The 26,957-nt window shown below is 49.2% G+C and overlaps 1 protein-coding gene across 3 annotated transcripts in view; it reads right to left on the bottom strand.

Moving 5' to 3' along the window:
- RGS10 (regulator of G protein signaling 10) overlaps nt 1–23,756 on the bottom strand; it is a 42,895-nt gene extending 19,139 nt beyond the window's left edge. Inside the window, exons 1-3 of one of the 3 annotated variants that reach the window (XM_003255026.4) lie at nt 23,627–23,756; nt 8,513–8,631; nt 7,236–7,322 (exon numbers count right to left, since the gene is read on the bottom strand). In XM_003255026.4, the coding sequence (XP_003255074.1) occupies nt 7,236–7,322; nt 8,513–8,631; nt 23,627–23,675 (255 nt within the window). In that variant the 5' untranslated portion in view covers nt 23,676–23,756. Of the gene's footprint in view, nt 1–7,235; nt 7,323–8,512; nt 8,632–13,489; nt 13,528–17,645; nt 17,749–23,626 lie in introns of those variants that run through there. The other 2 variants (XM_003255027.4, XM_030806376.1) reach the window with 2 other exon arrangements.
- Nucleotides 23,757–26,957: the final 3,201 nt, after the last annotated feature.

The raw sequence follows: 26,957 nt of genomic DNA, 5'->3' as shown, positions 1-26,957 counted from the left end.
TAATGGCCTCACCACCCCCAACCCTCCCCCCTTTTTTTTTTTTCAAGATGGAGTCTCACTCTGTCACCCAGGCTGGAGTGCAGTGGCACGATCTTGGCTGACTGCAAGCTCTGCCTCCCGGGTTCAAGCAATTCTCCTGCCTCAACCTCCCAAGTAGCTGGGATTACAGGAGTCTGCCACCACGCCCGGCTAATTTTTTGTATTTTTAGTAGAGATAGGGTTTCACCATATTGGTCAGGCTGGTCTCAAACTCCTGGCCTCAAGTGATCCACCCGCTTCAGCCTCCAAAAGTGCTAGGATTACAGCCACCGTGCCTGGCCTCCAATTCCTTTTTGAAATCTCTTAAAGGAAAAGCATGCACCCCTGTCTCCATTGTCCCTCCCATTCATTCCTCACACTACACACAGGCTTCTGCCCAGCCAGCGCAGCTCCACCAGCCCGCTGACGCCCCCAGGCAGCGAGGCCTCTCAGACCTTCCTCTGGAGCAAGCTGGCCCCAGCCCTGCCCAGCGTTGCGACTTTCTTCTCTTCCCGCTTCCCCCACCTTGTAAGAGCCCTGTCCTCTCAGGATCCCCAACACCTCCCTGTGTCTGTCCCCCAGCTCCTGTCTCCCTGGTCTGTCCCCCACTCCTGTCTCCCTGTCTGTCCCCCAGCTCCTGTCTCCCTGTGTCTGTCCCCCAGCTCCTGTCTCCCTGTGTCTGTCCCCCAGCTCCTGTCTCCCTGAGTCTGTCCCCCAGCTCCTGTCTCCCTGTGTCTGTCCCCCAGCTCCTGTCTCCCTGTGTCTGTCCCCCAGCTCCTGTCTCCCTGTGTCTGTCCCCCAGCTCCTGTCTCCCTGTGTCTGTCCCCCAGCTCCTGTCTCCCTGTGTCTGTCCCCAGCTCCTGTCTCCCTGTGTCTGTCCCCCAGCTCCTGTCTCCCTGTCTGTCCCCCAGCTCCTGTCTCCCTCTCTGTCTCCTAGCTCCTGCATCCCTCTCCCCTCTGTGAATTCTGGGGTTTCCCAGACTTCTGTCCTTGGTGACAACTCTAACTCCATGTTCACCCCAGATTTCAGACCAACCCTCCCCCAAGCTACTGACCCATGTAGCCAGTTGGTTTCTAGCAACGTGAACATGGACATCCCAGTGACACCTCGAATTAACACAAAGGAACGGAGTGGTCCCCTCCTGGCTGGCAGGCCCCGCAGCCACTACTCTGGGAAGCTGGAAACTTCGATCCCCTGTAGCCACTCCCCACCCCCATCCCGTCTGCTGGCCTCCGGCTCCTCTCCACCCCATCTTCTTCCAGGGATGGAATGTGGGAGACAATTCCTAGGACAATGAAAGGATCAAGACACTAACTTTACTAATATCCATTTCAGAAAGAGAATGAGGGAAAGAAAATATCCAATAAATGATACGAGAATATTTTCAAGAACTGGCTCAGGAAATGGGAAGCAGTCGGAGACACAGCAGATGACTCTGCAGAGACCCAGAAGAATGAACCCAAGCCCCTGAACAGGTGGGGAGGGGGTGCCAACGAGAAGCGTGTCCAGAGACAGCAGGAGCTGGAGGGCATCGGGTAGCCCAGATGGAATTGATGAGGGCGGCAGAAAGAAGCCATCAGACCCCCAGGTCCTCCACCCCAGGTCCTGCTCCAGCCCTGAGTGCTCAGGTGGCTCCCTTCCCACCTTCAACGGAAGAGTCGTGTTTTCTTTCCTAAAGAAACAGACCCAGGGAGGCTCCAGAACAGAGAGGCACAGAGGATGGCAAGAATGAGACACCGAACTGAATAAAGGGATTCAGGGAAATTCCAAATATAGACCCCCCCCCCCGCCCCCAGCAAACTTCTCGTGACACAGTTAATTAGAAATATGTTTAGTTTAGGAACATATCAGGCTTGTGGCCCCCCAGGAAGAGACTAGAGGGCCCTTGTCTGGAGAAAATAAAAAAGCAGAAAAAACTCAATGGGAGGATCTGAAGATGTAGTCAAAATCTCCAAAAGCCAAAAAAAAAAAAAAAATTAAAAAATAGGAAAAATAAAACATGAAATTAAGGGCTCAATGCAGAGGGTGAAAGGTCATCATTGGAAAAGAGACCAGAGACAATGGAAAGAAAAAAAGTTACTAAAATGATGATAATAATAACATAAGACCATTTCCCAGAACTACAAATTTCCAGATTATAAGGCTCCACAAAGAATTCACACAATGAATGAACCCCACCTCTGCCTCCAAAGCCCCTGACTGAATGGTTTTAGAATACTAGTGATGAAAAGATCCTGACCAGGTGGAGTGGCTCACACCTGTAATCCCAGCACTTTGGGAGGCTGAGGCGAGAGGATTTCTTTTGAGACCAGCCTAAGCAACATGGTGAGACTGCTTAAACCCAGGAGGTCCAGGCTGCAAAGAGCCTCACTGTATTCCACCCTGGGTGACAGAGTGAGACCCTGTCTCAAAAAGAAAAGAAAATTGCTGGGTGTGGTAGTTCACGCCTGTAATCCCAACACTTAGGGAGGCCAGGGCAGGTGGATCACCTGAGGTCAGAAGTTTGAGACCAGCCTGACCTAGTGGAGGGCGCCTGTAATCCCAGCTACTTGGGAGGCTGAGGTAGGAGAATCGCTTGAACCTGGAAGACAGAAGTTGCAGTGAGCAGAGATCATGCCATTGCGCTCCAGCCTGGGCAACAAGAGCGAAACCCCGTAAAAAAAGAAAGGAAGGAGAGGAAAGGAAAGGGAAGGGAGGGGAGGGAGGGGAGGGGAGGGGAGGGGAGGGGAGGGGAGGGGAGGGGAGGGGAGGGGAGGGGAGGGGAGGGGAGGGGAGGGAGGGGAGGGGAGGGGAGGGGAGGGAGGGGAGGGAGGGGAGGGGAGGGGAAGGGAGGGGAAGGGAAGGGAAGGGAAGGGGAAAAATAGAAAAGAAGAAATACATCCTATACTATGCCAGAGAGGGAAAAAAAGAAAAAAAAAAAAAAAAAGAACAGTTTACATATAAATTACTGATTCTCAACAAAAGTAGAAGACTAAGGGACAATGTCTTTAAACTTCTGAGTGTGCTCCACCCCAGAATTCTATGCTCTGTCAGATTATCAGTGAAATAGGAGAGTAGGGAAAAAAATAACATTTCCACTGAACAAGGTCTTTACATATCTACCTGCCAGACCCCCCTTCTCAGGAAGCTATTGCCAGCTGTGTTTTGGGCTCTTCTCTCATCAGTCATTCTGGAGGGAAGAAGTCATTTTCGTGTGCTGTTCCCAAAATGAGGGAATGACTCAGGAGAGAAGAGGACTTGGATCCAGGAAGTGGAATGCCTTTGTCCTACAAAGAGGAAGGAAGTTCATCATGTGTCAGGCATGGGTCCAGACCCTCGGAGATGGTGGGGAAGAAGAGGCCCCCCACTCCCAGATCCCAGAAGACAAACCACACAGAAGACGGACAAGTAAATGACATGGATATGCGAAGTTGGTAAATGCTGGATAATCCACGTCAAGGAATGAACCAACACAGGTCCTATTAAAACAACAGAGGCGAGAGTGGGATTTGTATCGACTCCTCAACAGCCTTAGTTGATGGAGAGAGAAAAATCCTCCCACAGTCTCCCTGCTGGAACAGATGTGATAAGTTTGACTGTGAAATCCAGTTAGGTTAAGTGCATAACGGAGGATTAAAAAGAACTGGCCAGGCACGGTGGCTCACGTCTATAGTCCCAGCACTTTGAAAGCCTGAGGCGGGCGGATCATCTGAGGTCGGGAGTTTGAGACCAGCCTCGCCAACATGGTGAAACCCCATCTCTACTAAAAATACAAAAATTAGCCGGGCATGGTAGCACATGCCTGAAATCCCAGCTACTCAGTAGGCTGAGGCAGAAGAATCACTTGAACCCGGGAGGCGGAGGTTGCAGTGAGCAGAGATTGTGCCACTGCACTCTAGCCTGGGTGACAAGAGGGAAACTCCATCTCAAAAAAAAAAAAAATTCAGTTAGGCGACTTCTCCCAGTGCCTATGTTCCCCCACACTTTTTGTAGTAATTTAGAGCTTACTCACTGGTTTTACTTCCTAGGCAGCAGGACTCACTAGGGAATGCCTGGAGTCAGAAATGTGGCTCTGAATTCTTTTTTTTTGTTGTTGAGACAGGGTCTCACTTTGTCACCCAGGCTGGAGTGCAGTGGCGCAATCATACCTCACTGCAGCCTTGACCTCCTCGGGCAACTACAGGCTCACCCCATCATGTCTAGCTAATTTTTTTTTTTTTTTTTTTTGGTATTTTTTGTAGAGACAAGGTCTCACCATGTTGCTCAGGCTGGGCTCGAACTCCTGGGCTCAAGTGATCCACCCACCTCGACCTCCCAAAGTGTTAGAATCGCAGGCGTGAGCCACTGTGCCCAGCCTTGGGCGAGCTGTTGCTTAACCACTCAGGTCATATCCCTGCATCTTCAAATGGGAACAGTGACTCACACTGGGGCCCAAACACTCCAGGCCAAACACCTCAGGTGTCACGAATGCCTCCCCCCAATCTGCATTCTCAGGCAGTGACGGGAGGGTGGCATTCACTGCACTAAAGCGATTGCCAGGTGCATTCCAGGCTTAAGGACACAGACTTTCAAGAAGTCCTATGCTGGGCCGAGCGCAGTGGCTCACACCTGTAATCCCAGCATTTTGGAAGGCCAAGACAGGCGGATCACTTGAGGTCAGAAGTTCGAGACCAGCCTGCCAAACATGGCGAAACCCTGTCTCTACTCAAAATACAAAAATTAGCCAAGCATGGTAGCACACGCTTGTACTCCCAGCTACTCGGGAGGCTGAGGCAGGAGGATCGCTTGAACCCAGGAGGCGGAGGCTGCAGTGAGCCAAGACCACACCACTGCACTCCAGCCTGGGCAACAGAGTCAGACCTTGTCTCAAAAAAAGAAAAGAAGTCCTATGCTGGATGTCAGGAGTACAGGCATGGAAAGGGGCTGCCCGTTCTGGAAGCTCTCTCTGTAGGATGTGGACAGGGCAGGGCAACCCAACACCAGACCTGCCTGACCTGAAAGGCTGGAAGAGGCACATCGAAAGTTTGACCCCCTCCTTCCAACCACTCCATTAAAGTCCTACAGGGGCTTTCCCAGCCCTGCTCACCTTGGCACGCAGGTTCTCAGGTTTGGCTGCCCTGCCAGCCTGAAGCACAGCACAGCAGCCTCCCCCTCAAACATGCCACTCAGCCCTTCTGGTCTTCCCTCAGCTCTTTTTGCCAGCCCTGCCTGCCCACACACTGTCCCTGCTCCCGGGAACCCCCTCCCGATCTCAATGCCAAGTCTCAGCTAAAAAGCCACTTCCCCTGGATCCCTCCCTATTGCCCACGCCTTGCTCCCACGACACATGTGCTTCCCATCTCTACACTCATCGCACTTGCACAGGCTTGCTCCCCTTGAGGTGCCCGTTCCCTGGAGCCGCTCACCTGTCCTGTCCCTGGGCTGCCTCCTGTTCAGTGCCAGGCACCAAGCAGGCACTTCACAAAGATTTGGGGAATTCAACTGAACAGAGGCACAGAGCAGCATGGTGGTGCAGAGAACAACGGGTAACTTCAGGGAGCTGGTTCAAGTCCTAGCTCTGCCACGGTGCAGGGACCTCACTTCCTTGTCTACACTTCAGGTGCGGACCGGCCCACCCACAGGGCCCTCCTACCTCTAACACTCAAAAGAATAAGGCAGGGGAATGGACATCTGTTTGCTTGCTTGACTCTGAGCTAGGATTTTATGGTGAGGCTGGTCGCAGCAGTGGCAGTCTAGCATTTATCGATGGTGGTCCCCAGGCCCTGTCTTCGGTGCTGGAGACAAAGGACAACAATGAGGCTCTTGTTCTGAAGGCCCTCAGCCTGAATCCTAGCATCCCAAAGCATCCCCCACCACCTGCTTCTCACTTTCCCCTGAGGCCCCTCTCCACCCAGGAGGCTCCGGCCAATGTCATCCAGAGGAGGGAAAAAGCCAGAAAGCAAAATCCAAGGGTCCCGCCCAGCAGTGGCTTTCGAGGTGGGCCTGGGAAATTCAAGCCAAAGAGAATCCATCTTAGAATCCTCCCTTGCCACCTCCGGAGAGGAAGGTGGCGGAGAAGAGGCCGCGCTGCGCCACCCGGGAGGATGTGTGTCTGCGCCCGAAATACCTTTGAATAAACCCATGATATACATTTTCCAAGCAGTTGTCTGCAAACGCTTCATGGCTCCTGGCCCATAGATTCCAGCTTTTGAAGATGAAGTCTCAAAAACTGGCAACTCACAAGCCTCATCTGCCTGTGGGTATGTTTTGTTTGGCAGGCAAGGTTTTAAATTTTTGTTTAAATTAGTTCCAACATTTAAAAATCATCTGGTTTCACATAAGGATCCAAATGTCCAGCTTCTTTAGAAAAACAGGCAGCACTAGGTGGAATATAAGACATGCCTTGGGAAGAAAGGCCACCAGGGTCCCAGGGCAAGCAAAGATCTAGGAGATCACCGTCAGTAAGTTGGCGGAGACAGAACCTGAGGCAGGGGAAGCCCAGACAGCCACAGGCCCTAAACCACCAGCCGCAGCCTGGGCAGGCAGACAGAATGTCCTTAGCTGGCCCCAGTCCCCAACACTCCCTCCAGCCTCACACCAGAAGCCTCCTTCATTCACATGACTTACTAGCTCCTGCAGGCATTTAGCCAGCAGCCTCTTAGAAAGATACAGGGCCAGGCCTCATAAACCCACCCAGGGCACAGGCCTCCTTCCCCATAATCTCATCTACCCTCCCTTATACCCAACCAGCTGACACTGGGAATGAAGGCAAAGAGGATGCATCTACCCAGGAGAACAATCAGAGGCTTTCTCCGCAGGATGCTCGCCAACTATGGGATGCTCAGTACGATACATTGAATAATTGACAATCCCTCTGATGCACCTTGTGCTTTTATCATTACACATCTGCGTATCGTTTTACCATGTCCAAAATGCTAACATGTCAAAATCTGGGGGAAACATCCTCATAACTTATTCATGAAGAAAAAATTCTATGCAACGAGGAACTCTAAATGACATAAATTGTTATTTTTATTTTAAATATTGGTCCATTTGAACAGCTCCATTTAAAAATGGATTAACTTACCCTTTTAAAAATAATTAATATTTGATCAACACAAGATACCTAATCTGAAGCTTAAATCTTCCCCCAAAACTAATATGAATCAGGTTTCTTTAGGCAACTTCAGAATCTATTGGAAAGGCAGTTGTAACTTTATAAGGAAAGGGAAAAAAATTATCAGAGTGGAGGAAATACCTGCGTCTTATCTTGCATTTTCTTAAAATCTTCGCATGCTAGCCAAAACAAAACATTTTCTTCACTGAATTCCTTTTTTAAAAATTCCTGTGGATACAAAGAAAAAGAGTCACATAGTATTCTACTTTAAAAAAAAAATAAAACAAATGGCATTTCCCTTCAAAGACTGATTTGGCAAAATTCAACAGAGGAGCATGTTTCAGTTACTCTTCGAAAACTCCACTCTGAAAAACAAATGAGTATGTTTAATGTTAAAGCTATAATTTCATATGCATTTGACCTTAATGGTTTTGACATTGTAAAGAAGAGTACAAATGAAGCAGGAATGTACTCATATTTCTAAGCTGACAATAAATTACCAAAAAGTAAATTAAAGTGGAAGATATATTGGTTCCTTCCAGACAGTGTTTAAACAAAGTACATTCCTCTAAAATCAGGCTCTTATTTTTTAAACAAAAGAAAAGGAAACACATTAAGTATGTCTAAAGACACCACGATACAAACTATTTTAAGTTGGAGGTATGTGCGTTTTCTTATGGCCGACCTTGGGCAGTCCACGGCACAGCCAGCTACTCTGCTGTGCAGAGACCTCTTGAGTTGCAAACACTGCTCACAGTGGCCTGGCGACCAGGAACTAGAAGCCTAGTACCACCTGCCACTCCCTCCCTGGGAGCTCCAACAGTCACCAACTGCATGAGGACTCATCCTATTCCTGACCCAAGACTTAAAGACAGAAGTAACCAGGACTCATTCTTGAAATTCACATGTGGTCCTCCATCTGGCACCGGGGGCTTCTGCTGGTCAGAAAAGCTATTTCTAGATGGGATCAACAGTTTCCCATGCATTAGCCCTGCTCTCGGAGGTCCCTTCGCCAAGTTTGCATTGCCAGCCTCTCTCACTCTGTCAACAATGCATTCTGAGAATCCCCCAAGCACGAGAGAACAAGCCTTCACATCAGAGAGAACCAGAGCTGGGAATTCCTCATACAGACTCCACCAATAGACACGGTATCTTCTCTCTCCTCCCACCCTGTACCCCTCCCACCTCACTACACAAAAACCAGAAACAGCCTGCCCATCTGTGACAGCGTTGCCAACACAGTCATGACAGATTAGAAAGTCGCATCCTAAAGCTGGGATAGACAGTACTGAACTCTCAAGCTGGCATAGAGAGGGCTACGCTGATAGACAATGTTGAACTGGCCTATCTCTGCCCTGTGTGCATCTGAACTTCTGCACACACTGCATCCATCCCGATTAACAGTGAAAAAGACAAACCCTAAATCTTTTCACGCCTTCTGGGTCTTCCAGCAGATTCTCCAGGGATGCCGCCCATTTGGCTGTGCTCTTGAGGCTCTGGTGGCTGCTGCTGGAACTGCCATCGCTGTCATGGATGTCTGCAAAGCAAAGTTCAGACTGCGTATGTGGCCAAAAGACACTGTCATTTTAAGAAATCTGCATGCAATGGTCAGCATTGTCATCAACATCTCGGCTGACATACACCGAGTTATGTGTTAGGCTCTGTTCCAGGTGCTTAACATGATGGACTCATTCTTGTCACACAACCCTGGAAGGCAGGCACTACTATTTCCTCCATTTTACAGATGGGGGTAAACTGAGGCTCAGAGGGATGAAGGGACCTGCTGTTTCCCACCAAATCCGTCCCCTACTTGTGTCCACTGGCCAATTTGGAGGCAGCCCTCAAGTCACACTCCAACCCTCCTCCCACAGAACCTTGATTCAGCAGCAACTGCTTCCCCATGGCGCTTTGTGCACAGACTTACAATTACGGTGCTGTGTTGTGACTATTTACATGAGCGACTCGCACTAGTCTGAAGGCTCCTATATGTCCTCATCTTGTATCTCCAGCACCCAGCTCATTACCCGGCACAGAGATTAAAAAAATCATTGCAGGACAGGACTCACGTGATGGTGCAAAATGTCAAGAGGGTTGCCAGAATACCCAGGCATCAAGATAAATGTCATTTCAGGCAATAGCTTTTTTTGTTTGTTTGTTTGTTTTTGACAGAGTCACTCTATTGCCCAGTCTGGAGTGCACAATCTCGGCTCATTGCAACCTCTGCCTCCCAGGTTCAAGCAATTCTCCTGCCTCAGCCTCCCGAGTAGCTGGGATTATAGGTGATTGCCACCACACCCAGCTAATTTTTGTATTCTTAATAGAGACGGGGTTTTACCATGTTGGCCAGGCTGGTCTTGAACTCTTGACCTCAGGTGATCCACCCAACTCAGCCTCCCAAAGTGCTGGGATTACAGGCATGAGCCACCGCGCCCGGTTCCTCAGGCAATACTTTTTCAAAAAATCAAAAATTATACTAAAAAATCCATGATGAACAAAATACCCAAATTTCAAATAAAGACAAGATCAGTTATTGCTGATTTTTCCTTTTGCTTCAGGGTCCAATATGGCTCAGCATCACACTGTTATTTTTCCTGACTTTATTTAAACTTCGGATATTTTGTTCATCACGGATGTTTTTGCATTAATTTTGATCTTTTAAAACACTGCATTAAATATCATTTATAGGCTGGGTGCAGTGGCTCACACCTGTAATCCCAGCACTTTGGGAGGCCAAGGCAGGCAGATCACCAGAGGTCAGGAGTGAAACCTCATCTCTACTAAAAATACAAAAATTAGTTGGGTGTGGTGGCATGCACCTGTCATCCCAGCTCCTTGAGAGGCTGAGGCAGGAGAAACGCTTGAACCCAGGAAGCGGAGGTTGCAGTGAGCCAAGATCACACCACTGCACTCCAGCCTGGGCGACAGAGCAAGATTCCATCTAAAAATAATGATAATAAATAAATAAATAAATAAATAAATAAATATCATTTATCCTGATGCCTGAGGTTTTTGGCAACCCTCTTACATTTTGGTGCACAGAGAAAATGGATGAAAACTCTTTGCATCTGCACATCTTCCACTGTACTCTCTGACTCACGACACTGAGAAGTCTCCTGGGAGGAACAGGGAATCTCCAAATAACACACTTTGGCCACTTGCCTGTAGGAGGAGGGAACAATGAAAGCATGCTTCATTCTATGGCATGTGATCCCTTCCTGGAGTCAAGGAAGAACCATGGAATGTCACTTCAGATGGGGCCAGGTTCAAAACCCAGTTTCCTGGCCGGGCATAGTGGCTCACGCCTGTAATCCTAGCACTTTAGGGGACTGAGGTGGGTGGATCACTTGAGGTCAGGAGTTCAAGACCAGCCTGGCCAACATGGTGAACCCCCGTCTGTACTAAAAATAAAAAAAATTAGCCGGGTGTGGTGGTGGGTGCCTGTAGTCCCAGCTACTTGGGAGGCTGAGGCAGGGGAATCATTTGAACCTGGGAGGCGGAGGTTGCAGTGAGCCAAGATCGTGCCACTGCACTCCAGTCTGGGTGACAAGAGCGAAACTCTGACTCAAACGAAACAAAATAAAACAAAACAAAACAAAACAAAAAACCCAGTTTCCGCAATTCAAAACTATAGGTTCTTGGGCAAAATTCTTGTGTATATTTGAAAATCGTCCCCCATCTCTTGGGTTATCATAAGGATTCAAAAATGGAAGCACATCAGGCACCTAGCAGCACACCTGGGACACAGTAGATGCTCAACAAATGTAAGCTCCTTTCTCCCCGTCCCTAAAATAACCAACTATCAAGCAAACTACTTCTATAACTAACAGCTTTTTCCCATTGACGTTTTTTTTTTCCAAAGCTAGAGACATGTTTCTATAAAAAAAAGTTCAAATCTAGGAGAAAATAAACTTTTAATTAAGAAATCAGCAAGGCCGGGTGAGGTGGCTCAGTCCTGTAATCCCAGCACTTTGGGAGGCCGAGGCAGGCAGATCACAAGGTCAAGAGATCGAGACCATCATGGCCAACATGGTGAAACCCCGTCTCTACTAAAAATACAAAAATTTGCCGGGCATGGTGGTGGATGTCTATAATCCCAGCTACTAGGGAGGCTAAGGCAGGAGAATTGCTTGAACCCGGGAGGCAGAGGTTGCAGTGAGCTGAGATTGCACCACTGCACTCCAGCCTGGTGACAGAGCAAGACTCCATCTCATTAAATAAATAAATAAATAAATAAATCAGCAAAGCAAATCACTTCTAAATGATATATTTTTTTAAATAAAGTCTCATAAATATTAATTGCTGCAAACAGCTAGGGGGCCACACAGCTAAAAATGGTTTTGGAGAAAATCTGTATCAGAGCACACCGGACTTACTTAATAGTAACAGTTCCTGTGATCTCTGATGTTCTATGGGGGGTCAAAATACATGTTGATTTCTTGATCCCCTGGGACTCCGAATCCAAGCACCTGAGGAAACTACCAGGATTTTAGACATTCACCAGATGACATGAGCTAAATTAGAACCAGGCCAGCTGGGCACAGTGGCTCACACCTGTAATCCAACACCTTGGGAGGCTGAGAGAGGAGGATGGCTTGATCTCAGGAGTTCACGACCAGCCTGAGCAACATACTGGGACCCCATCTCTATAAAATATTTAAAAACTAGGCTGGGCATGGTGGTTCACACCTATGACCCCAGCACTTTGGGAGGCCCAGGTGGGCAGATTACTCAAGCTCAGGTGTTTGAGACCAGCCTGGGCAACATAGTGAAATCCTGTGTGTACAAAAAATACAAAACTTAGCTGGGCATAGTGGCATGTGCCTTTAGTCCCAGCTATTTGACAGACTGAGGCGGGAGGATAGCTTGAGTCCAGGAGTTCAAGGCTGCAGTGATCCATGATTGGGCCACTGTACTCCAGCCTGGATGACAGAGCGAGACCCTGTCTCAATCAATCAATCAATCAATCATCAATAAAGCAGAAACCCAGAAACCCAGCAGGGACCATGCTTCAATGCTCATTGGCAATAGAGTACGTAAGAGAATTATTTGGGACAAATCCTTTCCTCTAACCGTGAAGGAAACTCACTTAAACACATCACCAAATGGAGCCGATGCTTTTCTAAAGTGACCCTCCAGTTCGTGGATATTAAATTAGTTCCCCGTTCTCTTTGTAAATGCTGCAGTGGCAAGCTCCTGAACATTGAGTTTCTTTCCAACAAAGTATAAATCCAATTAAAAGATCATTATTACAAGATATTTCTGCAGCAGGGTTCATTCTGCCAAGCATTCCACTAATTTACTCTTCTGCTCTTTACCCAGAGAATACAGTTTGACAGTTTACTCCATTTCCCCAGCAGATCTTCTCTTAAGTAAATAAATCTAGAGACACAAGTTCACTGTTCCAGGAACAATCTAGGCAGCTGCAAATTTCTCTTGCCATGGCAGAACCATTTTGGCCATAAGTTTTCAACCTTGCTCTGAAAGGATTCCAAAACTCTTGACATTCTTTTCCATAATAAACCAGACCATGTTTGGGTTTTCACTGCCACACTGTCTTGCAAATAAATACACACAGTAGATTACCATTTAGCCAACAGAGTGTCTGAGAGTTAAAAGAGTTGACCTCACTGTTAGACAATTGCCAGCCCCCACCCTTTATTTCATACTCTAATCATTTTTGCATATTAGGGTTATATGTCTGTTTTCATTTGAACAAAAAGTTTTACAACTCAAAGCACACTAATGCGGTCCAGCCCCACCTCCCCCGCCACCTCATTTTATAGACTGGGAAGCAAAAATCCAGAAGATAAAATGACCTATCCAAGGTGATGCAGCTGATGAATCACTGGACAGACCCCATACTGGGACCTATATGGGAGGTCAGCTGTCCTCACCAGGGCCATGTCTGCAGAATCCCAGGGCTCCTGGGAACACAGTTAGAAAACCAATGGGCCCTTCCATTCCATTGTCTCCCCGGCTAACATCTCCCTTATATCACATGTCATGAAATACGTTAACAATGGACACTATTACAGAAGAGCATGGAATTTCCAGGGACGGCTCAGCAAGTGCGCCAAGAAGGAGCTGCTCTTTATAGCCATGGGTACTGGTTTTCTGGCTATGGTGCTGTAGATAAAGAGAAATTCCTTCTTGCCTTTTTGCCCACCTTCTGTCCCCATAAGTGGAATAGAAGATCCTTATATCTGAGATACCCGCTCTCTATCTGTCATAAGTTTTTATTTTCTCCAAAAATGTTGGTTTGAATTTTTCTAAGACTTCCTGATTGTCTTTCGAGTTTAAGGCTTTTGGCTATGGCACCCCACCTTTTTAAAATCCATCTTGACTGATATCAGTATAGGCAGATCTCGATGAGAGCGTTTGCAAACTCCACTCACCGAGTGGCATCTCTCTTTTCCAAGTCACTATCCACAGCCTCCAATATGACTGAGCAGACAGGGATGGCCCTTAGGCTGAGGGCACTTCCGCAACTCAGGGTCCCCTGCTCAAGGGACACACCAAGTAATGAATTCCTAAGCCATCTCAGCTCAGTTACGACCCGTGGGCACAGTGGCTCATGCCTGTAATACCAGCACTTTGGGAGGCCAAGGCAGGCAGATTGCTTGAGCTCAGGAGTTCAAGACCAGCCTGGGCAACATGGTGAAATCCCATCTCCACAAAAAATACAAAAATTAGGCCAGGCCTGGTGACTCACACCAGCATTTTGGGAGGATGAGGTGGGCAGATCACAAAGTCAGGAGTTCGAGATCAGCCTGGCCAACATGGTGAAACCCTGTCTCTACTAAAGATACAAAAAATTAGCCTGGAATGGTGGTGCGCACCTGTAATCCCAGCTACTCGGGAGGCTGAGGTAGGAGAATTGCTTGAACCTAGGAGGTGGAGGTTGCAGTGAGCCGAGATGGCACCATTGCACTCCAGCCTGGGTGACAAGGCAAGACTCTGTCTCAAACAAAACAAAATAAAACAAAAACAAACAAACAAAAAAACACAAAAATTAGCTGGTCATGGTGGTGTGGGCCTGTAGGCCCAGCTATTCAGGAGGCTGAGGTGGAAGGATCACTCAAGCCCAGGAAGCAGAAACTACAGTGAGCCGATATTGCACCACTGCTCTCCAGCCTGGGTGACAGAGCCAGACGCTGTCTCAAAAAAAAAAAAAAAAAAAAAAAAAAAAAGAAAAGAGGCTGGGCGCAGTGGCTCATGCCTATAATCCCAGCACTTTAGGAGGCTGAGGCAGACAGATCACGAGGTCAGTTCAAAACCTGCCTGGCCAACATGGAATACAAAAATTAGCCAGGCGTGGTGGCACGCGCCTGTAATCCTAGCTACTCAGGAGGCTGAGGCAGGAGAATTGCTGGAACCCGGGAGGTGGAGGTTGCAGTGAGCTGAGATTGCGCCACTGCACTCCAGCCTAGGTGACAGAGAGAGACTCCGTCTTAGGGAAAAAAAGTTTAAAAAAAAAAGAAAAAAATGTTAACAACCAAGGGGGAGGGGAAGCAAGTTAAAGTAAGTAAATACATACATACATACATACATACATACATACATACATACATAATAAATGTTACAACCAGTCCAGTAATATTAGAAGAATAAATACTCCTTCTCAATAGCAAAACAGGTTTACCTTTGAACTTAAGAATAAAGCAAAACGAAGATTTCCCAGCTGCCCAACTTCCGGTACCTGGATCCACAAAGTTCCAATATTCTTCTATCCCTTTTCATTGATAAAAGTTTCCGTTTCAGACAGATTACACAAGAAAGCAAGACTGACATGAATGGGTGGAAAAAATGTCAAGCATGTTCTCCAGCAGCTTCACGATCTCTCCAGCTAGGGAAGACCTGCTTGTGATATGTGTTTGTTGCAATTTTATCATGCTGTTTTATTTTTGTTGTCACTGTTTACTTCAGCTGTAAAACATTTTTGCAATGAATGAAATTTTTTGGTGTTTCGTTTTGTTTTCTTGGCTCCTGGGCTCTTTAAATCATTTTAGATCTTCAAATTTTTTGCATGCAAAATACATATTTTTCAGCAAATTTATTTTCAGACTAATCTGTCATTAGCTAATAATAATGGTTAATACTTCAAATGGGCCAGGCATGGTGGCTCACACTTATAATCCCAGCACTTTGGGAGGCCGAGGTGGATGGATCACTTGAGGCCAGGTATTCAAGACCAGCCTGGGCAACATGGCAAAACCACATCTCTACAAAAAATACAAAAATTAGCCGGGTATGGTGGTGCACTCCTATAATCCCAGCTACTTGGGAGGCTGAGACAGGAGAATCACTTGAACCCGGGAGGCAGAGGTTGCAGTGAGCTGAGCTCACACCACTGCACTCCAGCCTGGGCAACAAAACAAGAATCTGTCTTTAAAAAAAAAAAAAAAAAAGGCCAGGCGCTGTGACTCATGCCTGTAATCCCAGCACTTTGGGAGGCTGAGGCAGGCAGATCATGAGGTCAGGAGTTCAAGACCAGCCTGACCAATATGATGAAACCCTGTCTCTGTTAAAATTACAAAAATTAGCCAGGTGTGGTGGCACGTGCCTATAGTCTCGGCTACTCAGGAGGCTGAGGCAAAAGAATTGCTTGAACCCGGGAGGCGGAGGTTGCAGCAAGCCGAGATTGTGCCACTACACTCCAGCCTGGGTGACAGAGCGAGACTCTGTCTCAAAAAGAAAGTTGGCGTGGTGCCTCACGCCTGTAATCCCAGCACTTTGGGAGGCCGAGGCAGGCAGATCACGAGGTCAAGAGATCGAAACCATCCTGGCCAACATGATGAAACCCCATCTATACTAAAAATACAGAAAATTAGCCAGGTGTGGTGGTGCACGCCTGTAGTTCCAGCTACTTGGGAGGCTGAAGCAGGAGGATTGCATGAACCCGGGAGGTGGAGGTTGCAGTGAGCCGAGATCAAGCCACTGCACTCCAGCCTGATGACAGAGCAAGACTCTGTCTCAAAAAAATAAAAAGAAAAACTTGCAAATGATTTACAATGTGCTGGGTACTGTTCCAAGCTTTTACCTGAATTAAATCATTCAGTTCTCACGATAACCTACTGACGTGGTTAGTATTATTTCCACTTTGCAGATGAAGAAACTGAGGCACAGTAACTTACAAGGGTCCCAGCTAGAAAATGGGAAATCACGGCCCAAACCCAGGTACTCCTGCTCCAGAGTACACGCTCTTTACCAAAGCCTCTACTGACATTTTTAGTTTTTATATCTGCTGATCTTTATACTCACAGAGACCAGAACACAACAGCCTTTAAGAGACCAAGAACAATCACACTTTGGGGGAAAAACAGAAAACTAGGTAAGAGTCCAATCCATGCAGAAAAAAAAAACAAAAAAAAAACTGGTCACATAAGACCAGGTGGAAACATCTGGCACACAAACACGATGTATATGCGTTTTTCATTTATGCTTATGCTGTCCTATGTGGCTTCTGGCATCAGTAAAAGCCATTATTTCAAGGATGGGTGAAGCATCACAGTGCAGATGGCTGGGGCTGGTTGCTTGCAGCTTATTTTATGATGCATTATTTATAGATGCTATGATGTCACATCTAACAGAGACCTTCTCCAGACATTAATTCCTTGGAAATCCATACTCAAAAGGCATCTGTGACACTCATCAGAGATGAGCGCTCACAGCATGGATTTCTGCTGTTAATTTGCAGGAAGGTCTGTGTAATTATCCTGCATAGACAATTTCTCCAAGTCAAATAATATTTTAGGAATATCTCACTATCCAGTTTCCTCAACAGCAGAGTCAACTTACATCCTCAGAAGGTTTGTCCTAAGTACTCCCCCAAACTCACAGGCTATTAAACATTCAAGTCCAGGAAAAGGCAGAGATATTAACCCTAAATTCCAAAGTGGCTTGGTACAACTCACATGCACAGGCCTGCACACACACACTGTACTCCTTTAAAATACTCTACTTTGTAATGAAGTTTCAAAGAAAGTACACACCCCACAAAACTTATTTAAAACCTCTTGTCACCTATACCACATCACGTGTATTACATTTTTTAAAAAGTCCTCCCAATTTAGAATCAAAGAGTCATTTTGTTACAACTGGTGATCTGTGTAAGGCTCCAGAGAAACTGGGTCATGGAAACATCGTATCTAAATATTACTTAAGTGTTTATCGGCTCCAGTATCTAGCTGCTGAGAATAACTACCCCGCCTGCATGCAATTCCCCTGCCGGGGAGATCTGATTGAACTGCAGTTAGCAGGAAATAACATCAAAAGTGAAGAAAGTTTTTCAATAATCATAGTAATAGCCAGCATCCAAGTCAGGAGCAGGAAAGCAGGTGGCAGAGGGTTGGCTCCACTCAGAAAGGGCATCGTGGCATTTTCACACGCGGGTTTGGGCCTCACAGAAAGCCAAGTGCTCTTACTGGCCCTTCCAAAGTCACCTGTGCACCTCTGTGTCCTCACAGCACACTCTTCCCAGCCCCTGCCCCGCCCAGGGCCAAGGCGACAGGCGAACTGCGGACATGGAAAGGGGTGGGGGCAATTCCTTACGTTCCATGCTCTGGGGTCCACCTGAGAAGTTCCACGCAGACCAACAATCCACTGCCTTCCCAGAGACGCCTTGTGTGAGAAGGGCAGAGACTGGAGGGCTCCCGGGCACCCTTGGGTCCGAAGAAAAAACAAGCCTCAACATCCTCTTTTAAGTGGACTAAACAACAGATGGCCACTGGTTTCCAGTTTCTACCAGAGGGAAGGAAATAAGAACGCCAAACTGTTATTTGTAGCCTCCCTAGACTCTCCACTTTCTAGGCAAAGGCCAGAAAAAAGAAAATGGCCCAGCAGCCCTAACCTGAAAACAAAGACCCTATCATCGATTTTCTCCACTTCCAGAAGCCCCTGTGTGTCCTCTGGGGCCTGACATTTCTGCATCAAGCTGCCCTCACTCTCCTACTCTGCCTCAATCTGTCCCGCACCCTCCCTCAAGGCAAAGTAAATGACTTTTTCCTCCAGGGTCCGTCAGGTGGATGGTGCATTTCTTGCAAGCAAGGGCTGCGTCTTCCTCAGGGTCCGCATGATGTCTGGCACTCAAGTATATATTTTATAGTGATAAATATTTTCTAAGGAATGAGCAAAGCCAGGCACCAGGCTAAGGGTAGAGGGCACAGAAAGAGAAAGGAGGACGGATAGCTATTAAAAATAGTTGAGGCCAGGTGCGGTGGCTCACGCCTGTAATCCCAGCACTTTGGGAGGCGAGGCGGGCAGATCACCTGAGGTCAGGAGTTTGAGACCAGCCTGACCAATGTGGAGAAACCTAAAAATACAAAATTAGCTGGGCATGGTGGTGCATGCATGTAATACCAGCTACTCAGGAGGATGAGGCAGGAGAATGGCTTGAACCCGGGAGGTAGATGTTGCCGTGAGCCAAGATTGCGCCATTGAACTCCAGCGTGGGCAACAAGAGTGAAACTCCATCTCAAAAAAAAAAAGTTGACATTTACTATATCCCATCGAAACTTTGCAACAATCCCTGGAAGCTGGTTTCCTCAAAGGCCCCATTTTACAGATCAGGAAACTGAGGCAGAGACGATACATAATTTGCTACAAAGAAGCAAGCAAGGAAGTGGATGAGCTGGGATGCAACCCCAGGTTGTCTGGCTGGAGAGAAAAACACAGAGAAAGATGCCAGAAATGAAAGGTGGGGCCCATTTTCTCACAGAACTTAAAATGAATTGAGGATAGGAGGCCAGGGGTTCCCAGGTGGCCGCCTGCCCACAGTGCCATGGGCTGGTAGGAAGTTATCTTCACTAGTCCACAAATAAACCAGAAGGAAGACTAGGAAATATTTACCAAGTGACCCCAGGAGCGACAACCTCTAGAAGATTCTGTGAATCAGGACAACTCTTTACCTGAGATTATATCTTTCCTACTATTGGGGGTGTTAAAATGTCCTTTTCTGTGTGAAACGATAAAGGTGTTTGATGATGGCTTTGTTTGTTTCTAATGTCCTGACTAGAGAAAAGAAGGAAGGGAGGGAAGGAGGGAGGGAAGAAGGAAGGGAGGGAGGGAGAGAAGGAGAGAGGGATAGAGGAAGGGAGGAAAGTTGTCGGCTCCACATTCATTCTCTAAATATATTTTAGCAAAGTCGCTAAATGGTTGTTGTGTTTAGGTGGCTGTGGACTTGGGTCCAAGACTTGAGTTCTCTGCCCCTTCTGAAATGGGTGCCTCCGGACAAGTCCCTGCACTCCGGACAAGTCCCTGCAGAGTGGCCTCTGCAGCCCTTCAGGGAGAAATGAAACGGTTCCCTCCTGCTCAGACAAGCTGCTCTGTCAAGCACGGAGGGTGGGAGGCAGCGAGGCCTAGAAGGGTGGCTCTGCTGGAGCAGGGAGACCCAGGCTTTGGGACAGGACAAAGGACACCTGGGGGAGCAAAGGCACAGAGGGAGTATTGTCCAGTCCCTCCAGGGGTAGAGTAGGGAGCAGGAAAAATGGGGCTGGGAAGGACTCAGTCAGATAAGGGGTCCCCCACCAGGCAGCGGGGCAGCAAGGTGGACCTGAGGGTGCTTAGCAGGGCTCCTGACAGATGGGAACTTGCCTGGAAGGGAAATTTGTCCCCACAAGTCTGCAAGGGACTGTCTCACTCCAGCAGATGCCGCCTGACACCTCTTATCAAGGGGCCACTGCTGCTGCCTGCTGGGGCCCCCTCCGCTCCTGCTGCCACCCGCGGGCTGCTGCAGCGAAGAGCTATCTGGGGGAAGCAGAAGAAACTGGGGGGCATAAATTTAGTGCAGTTTAAGCAACTGGTTCCCAGAGCCCAGCGTCCGGGGACTCACTCAACCCAGGGAAGGAAGTGACTCAGTTCACCCAGGAAGCCCTAGGAAATGGCCATGCCAGGCATCTACATTTTCTAACCATGAAGAAAGGAGACATCACATCAAATACAAACCAGCCAACACAGAGAAAACACAGTGAGCACCTCACACCCACCAGGCTACGGGCCGCTCTAGGTGGTCATCAGAGCAGGACCCAGAGGCTCAACTGGCTCATGGGCTGACCATACCTGTAGAAAACAAGGCCCCTCAGCCGGCCCCTCTGTCCCCACAGGCCTGGGCCAGTGATATTCTGCAGAGAAAGTTGCCCCAGCTGCCAAGGCTACCCTGCTGCCAGGTTGTTAAAACAAAGACATTAAATTGCTGTGCAAACTGTCATCTTTAAATAAAACAAGCCCAGCCATAAACTTAAAACTGTTCCCAAGGGTTTAATGGGATCCTGTATGACAGGCCTGAGGGGACGGCCGAAGCCTGCCCGGCAGGGTGGGAATTCCCCTGAGAGGTCACCCCTGGGTGCAGCTGCAGGGGTAGGAAGACGGGTGGCTTCAGCTTGGCATCTCAGATGGGCATATTTCAGTTATCAACAATGCAAGGTTGATAACTGGGCAGGGTGACTGGACAGAATCCCATCAGGGGACCCTCACATTTCACTGGCCTGAGAATCCTCTGGGGTGCTTGTCAAAGACGCACCCTACCCTCCCGCCCCACCTACAGCTCCCAAGATTGAGTCAGTGGGTCTGGGCGAGGCCTGAGAAGCTGCACTTTATCAAGGCCCTCCTGAACCCACAGGACGGGTGGAACATACTTTGAGAAACCTCAGGAAGAATCAAGAAATCCCACTCTGAACCTTGGAAGGAGGGGTTAGGAACTCAAAATCCTCCGCGGAAAGGCAGCGTCTCCAGTGAGATTTTGCTGAAAGGTAGGAAAAGTGTAAAATAAAAGGTGCTGGGGGAGGCAGAACCACAGCCAGGTCCAAATCAGGGGTCCTGCAGGAGCAGCTTCGGCTTTTGTGGAGCCTGAAGTTTATACAATTTGAGGATTCTCTTTAAGAAAAATAATTCAAAATTACAAAAAAAAAAAACCATCAGTACAGGGTCCCAAAAATCACTTGGCTGTCGTCTCAGTACCTCAGCCCCCAGGCCCAAATGACCCCTTTCTCACTAGGCTTCTTTTCACATGGCTGGGTGGTGATGACCAGTCAGGCAAGAACTTTTGTTATTTTCCATAATGAGGAAAGACCCTACACCTACAATTCCAAAGAAAATCAGGCTATTGGAGTCGAGGCATCCAGTACCAATCCATGATGTTTAGTGGCTGATCTTCCTTCCTTCTTCCTTCCTTCCTTCCTTCCTTCCTTCCTTCCTTCCTTCCTTCCTTCCTTTGCTTTGGGTCTCACTCTGTCACCCAGGGTGAAGTGCAGTGGCACGATCTGAGCTCACTGCGGCCTCAACCTCCCAGGCTCAAGCCATACTCTCACTTCAGCTGTCTAAGGAGCTGGGACTACAGGCACGCACCACCATGCCTGGCTAATTTTTTAATTTTTTTGTAGAGACGGGGTTTTGCCATGTTTCCCAGGCTTATCTGGAACTCCTGAGCTCAAGCAATCCTCCTGCCTCAGCCTCCCAAAGTGCTGGGATCACAGGTGTGAGCCACTGAGCCCGGCCTGAGACTGACCTTTCTATCAGTGATGTAACCACATTTCATGAGGTTTAAAATTTATTGCCCTGAAACAATTTGTTCCCTAAAACTACCTTCAGCCTTTTTGGGGTGCAACCTGGCTACATGCAAAATCACCCCAAATCCATGTATCTCCCAGGATACAATGGTTGTATTTGTCAGTCTTCAACCCAAAAGTAATCTAAAGTAATAAGTAACGTGTACAGGGCTATTCATAGCAGCTCTATTTATAACAGGAAAAAGGGAGAAAAGCTACTAATTATTACACTTTTATTATGTGCCACACATTGTACTAGGGGCTTCATATGGTTTTGAGTATTTAATCCCATAACCCTATGAAACCCACTTTGCAGGTGGGGAGAAAGGTGTGCTGGAACATCAGCTCTCCTGAGTCAAAATGAAGCCTTCATTTTTAGCTGTGTTGATTTTCATGACGCAAATATCCCATCATAACTACTTTCAAGCTATCTATGGTTTACAACCAGTTCCCAAACTTTTTGAATATTTAGCAACTGGCTCTTGCAAGCCAGTTTGAGCCAGCTCCAGCACATCATTGAAACGGAGGCACAGAGAGATCAAGTAATTTGCCCAGTGTTGCTGAATGACAGAGTCAAGGTTAGAACCAAGAGTTTAATTCGAGTCCAGGCTCTGAGCAGCGCTCCACAGGCCTGTGCCAACCATAGAGAATGGTTAACATTAACACCCACAAGGGAATTCTTTGACTCACATGCAACACAAAAAGGTTTACATGACCACTAACGCTAATGGAGCACTTAGTACATGCCGGGCAACAACGTAAGATCATTACAACAACCCTATGAAATCCTACATATTAAATACAATAATTTGCAAAACTTGATGGATGGGAGACAGGTTCCCATTAAGTACTTTAAAAGGCGAGTAGCTACTGTTATTCCCATTTTGCAGACCCTCATTCTGCAGAAAGTTCCCACGGCTGGTGAATATGGCGAAGGTGAGATTCGGATCCAGCCAGTCTGGTCCCAGTCTCTAAACTACAATGTCCCTCATAAAATACCAGGAGCAGAAAGGAAATGCACCAACGCGTTGGGACTCTGAGCGCCAAGCAGAAGTGAATCTTGGCGTGGGAAGCCCGGCAAAGCCTCTGAACTCCAGAGCCAGGGGAACCTGGGTTTAAAAGCCTCCCCATCACCTGCTGAGTGTGACTGGGGCAAGTCACCTAACAGCGCCTGGCTTCCGCTCCCTCCTCACTCACGGGGTTGTCCTAGGGGTGAAGGGAGAGTTCACCTAACGCGGTGGACAAAGCCCTTGGCGCACCCAAATGCCTGCACAGGTCGTAGCTATTGTCACGAGCAAAAGGGTGGAAGGACCGGAATCAAGGGCATGGCTCCACCTTCACCGTGGGGTCTTTGTCCTATCAAGTTGCCCCAGACCGTGGCTCAGGCTGGCCCAGAGTGACAGCCAAGGTGAATCCTTCGTAACGTCAGAACTTCGCTGGCTCGGACTGCAGAGGTGCCCTTCTCCATCCTGGGGTTCCGCCACCCTCGCGATCCCACCTTTTGGCTCCTCGCGGCAGAAGCGAAGGCCCCCGGTGCCCCAGGCCCAGGCGCCCAGTCGGATGCCCGGGTCCAGCCGTGCTGCCCTGGGCGCTCGGCATCCTTCCACCCACGCCCGCAGCGGAGGCGGAGAGCGTCACTGAGGGAGAAGACCGCGCGCCGTTCTGCTTTCGGAATCTGGAGCCCCATGTCACCTCCAAAGTTTGGAGATTTGGGGCGCTCCTTTTTCTCCCAGACCATCACTAAAAAGAAAACTGCGGCTGTTCCTCTTTCAGCCAAACTTCCTCCGCGGGGCTCCCGGAGGAGCTCTGCGCTCCCGTCGCGGCTGGGACCGCGAAGGTGCGGTACCCAGCGGCGAGAAGTGGTGCGGTCGGCCGGGGCTCCAGTCTGGGAGGTACCACCGAGCCGCGCCCGAGCACAAGAGGGAGGGCAGGAGGCCGGGCTGGCGAAACGGCGCCCCGACCCCCAGCCCGCGGGCCCCCGGAGCCACTTACCTGACGGCGGCCGCTTCCTGCTCAGCCGGCTCACGGCGCGGTTGAACATCGCCGCGGGCGCCCGAGGAGGAAGCAGGAGCAGCCCGGCGGCGCGGCGGCTGAGCCGGAGGAAGGCGAGGAGGAGGAGGAGGGCGAGGAGGAGGAGGAGGGCAAGGAGGAGGAGCGGGCTCAGCACCGCCCCGGAGCGCTAGGTCCCCGCCCGCCGCCCTCCTCCTAGCCAGGCGCCGCGTGGCGCGCTCAGTGCGCCCTGCCCGCCCCCGCCGGTGGGGGCTCGCGGTTCCGCTCCGGGGTGCCCGGGCGGGGCAGGGCAGCCCCGGGTGACCCCCGATCGCCCAGAGTCTGCCCCGCCCCTGGGATGGGGTGCACTGGTCCAGAGGGAGCCCGCGCCGCCGGGAACTTAGTAGCCCCGCGGAGGTGGTTAGCGCGTCCCAGGGTCCCTGGCCCTCGCCCGAGATGCGGCCCCGGCCCGCCCCGCCCAGCTTCAAGCTCCTGCGCCCATCGCGGTCTCCCGCCTTCTCCCTGCAGCCCCGGAGAAACTGGCACGGCGCCGCGGGCGCACCGCGCTTCGGGGCTCTCAGCGAGCCTTCGCAGGTGGCGGGCGGGGTCCCCTCCGGGGTCACAGGCTGAGAAGCCTAGGCCTCGCGGTTCTGCAGAGTCCGGGCGCGGCCCGGCCCGTGGCCTTTGCCTCCTCGTCACCAGGATCCCCGCCTGCCGGGGCCTGGCTGCTCCTCGACTTCGTGGGCGCTGCGCCTTCCCGCCCCGCGAATGCGGGTGGGGCGTCCCCAGGGCCCGTGCGCTGAGCTAGCCGAGCCGCCGCGGGTGGGCGCCCTCTCCCCGGCCGTGCCGCGCGAGCGCCAGGACTCGGGGAGATCTGAGAGGATTCTGCAGGAACCCCCAGGTTCCTGCGCCGGGCGGCGCTCTGTCCCGCACACCACGCTCTTGGGACACTTCTCTAACTTTGGGGACACGTGGGCACTGCCTCTGGCAGGGCCTTCAGGCTCCACGACCGGGACCACTCAAGCCCCCACGGCGTCACCTGCTGGGCGCTGCGCGCTCCACGGTTTCCTATTATTTCATTTCTTCTACAGAGCAGTCCCAGAGGGGATGTCATTAGCCCCCATTTTCTTGAACATTTGGTTTGCAAGAAATTGTCTTTCTGGCGAGTTTTATTTTTCTCCTTGTGTATCTGGCTTTGTCTCTAAATTGGTCTTTATTTTTAGCTGTACTAATTGCTATTTTTCTAAACTGTTCCCCAGTCGCCCTCCCCCACATCCCCCCGTCCTTTTGCGTTTTTTTCACTACTTGGCACTTTCTTTTGTATCTTCTATTCTGAGCTTCCAGTTCTGCTCACTTTCCCTCTCCCTCTACCCACCCCACAGCCCCAGTTGCACCCCAAGTGTGTCCGGTGGTTGGTTCTTGTTTCCCTCTCCGCTATTCCCCCTCTAAAAGTCGTTTTCCTCCGAGCATTTCCAAGCACTCTCCCCCTTCTGCTGCCAAAAGAGGATTTCCAGGCTCCTGAAGCGAACGTGGTGACCAAGAACAGGGTTAGACCCAGAGCGGGGAATTCTGCTTTTAAAACTGCTGTTGTTGGCCTACTCCGGGCGCAGACAAACTTCCATCTCATTGTAATGGGATCAAGCTGTGATACTTAACTATAGGCAAGAGTTTCACCTTTCGTAAGAGCAGGATTTTAAATGCTGGCAGAGTCCTGGATCCAAGTGAGGTCACTGCATTCTTATAACAATAACAAGGGAATTGGTGCAACGCACCCACCCAGAAAACTTCCCCGAGACCAAATTACAAGTAATCCTAACACAGGAAATAAGCACACTGGTACACAGGGTAAAAGTTAGGCACAGCAGCTCAGTGTTATGCTAGTTGCCAAGACCACCCTAGCGTGTCCTGAAAAACACTGGTGTGGCTTAAGACATGCTATGAATCCCTCCTGAGCTAAGAACCCCAGGCATCTCTTAAATAAAGGGAAAATATAACAGCCTTAAATCACTTTTACTGTCCTGTTAGCACATCAGAGAGTAAGTACAAAAATTAAGATGCATAGTTAGGGCCGGGCGCTGTGGCTCACATCTGTAATCCCAGCACTTTGGGAGGCGGAGGCAGGCGGATTACCTGAGGTCAGGAGTTCAAGACCAGCCTGGCTAACATGGTGAAGCCCCATCTGTACTAAAAATACAAAAATTAGCCAGGCCTGGTGGCAGGTGCCTGTAATCCCAGCTACTCAGAAGGCTGAGGCAGAAGAATCACTTGAGCCCGGGAGGAGGAGGTTGCAGTGAGCTGAGATCTCACCACTGCACTCCAGCCTGGGCCACAGAGCAAGACTCTGTCTCCAAAAAAAGGAAAAAAAGGCCAGGTGCGGTGGCTCATGCCTGTAATCCCAGCACTTTGGGAGGCCAAGTCAGGCGGATCACCTGAGGTCGGGAGTTTGAGACCAGCCTGACCAACATGGTGAAAACTCATCTCTACTAAAAATACAAAATTAGCCAGGTGTGGTGGCAGGCATCTGTAATCCCAGCTACTTGGGAGGCTGAGGCAGGAGAATCGCTTGAACCCGGGAGGCAGAGGTTGCAGCGAACTGAGATCAAACCATTGCACTCCAGCCTGGGTGACTGAGCAAGACTCCATCTCAAGAAAAAAAAAAAAAAAATGCATGGTTAACGTTTAATGTACACAGTTTAAAATTTTTGCCTGGGACATTGAAATTGCTATAAATACCTGTTTTAAGTGTCTGAACGTTCAAAAGCCAGTTTTCAAAGTGCACTGTGCAAAAGACCACATATATATAAAGCCTCCTAACTCCTAAAACTTGCCAAATGCACACACACACATGATTAAGTTCCAACCGTGGTTTGCATTGGATTGAAGGTGCTCACCATCCAAATGGCATTTTTCCTGTAAATCCAGCATGCACTTTCTGAAGCTTTTTTTTTTTTTTTGAGACAAGGGTCTCACTATGTTGTCCAGGCTGATTTCTGACTTCTGGGCTCTCAAGTGATCCTCCCTCCTTAGCCTCCTAAGTCAAGCCTTCACAAACAAACTGTGGTAGCCAGTGTGGGGAAGAAGAGGATGAGCAGTTTAGCCCCTTTCTTCCCCTGCTGGTCTCACTTTTGGTTCAAGGACGTTCACATCAGGCAAGAAGCAAGAGCCCCGGATGTCTTCTGGTAACACAAGATTTCAGAGCGATTACTGGCTTTGGAGTTCAATATTTTCATTCTGTAAGCTGTGAATACATTTTACAGCCTCTCATCACCAGAATTTATGTAACAAGACTATTCTAGGCCAATTGAGGCAGACAAGGTATAGTAATATGAGTAAG

This window comes from Nomascus leucogenys, chromosome 3 (assembly GCF_006542625.1).
Source record: "Nomascus leucogenys isolate Asia chromosome 3, Asia_NLE_v1, whole genome shotgun sequence".
Taxonomy (NCBI): Eukaryota; Metazoa; Chordata; class Mammalia; order Primates; family Hylobatidae; genus Nomascus; species Nomascus leucogenys.
The sequence above is the reverse complement of the archived record's forward strand: the minus strand, read 5'-3'. Positions and strand labels throughout refer to the sequence as shown.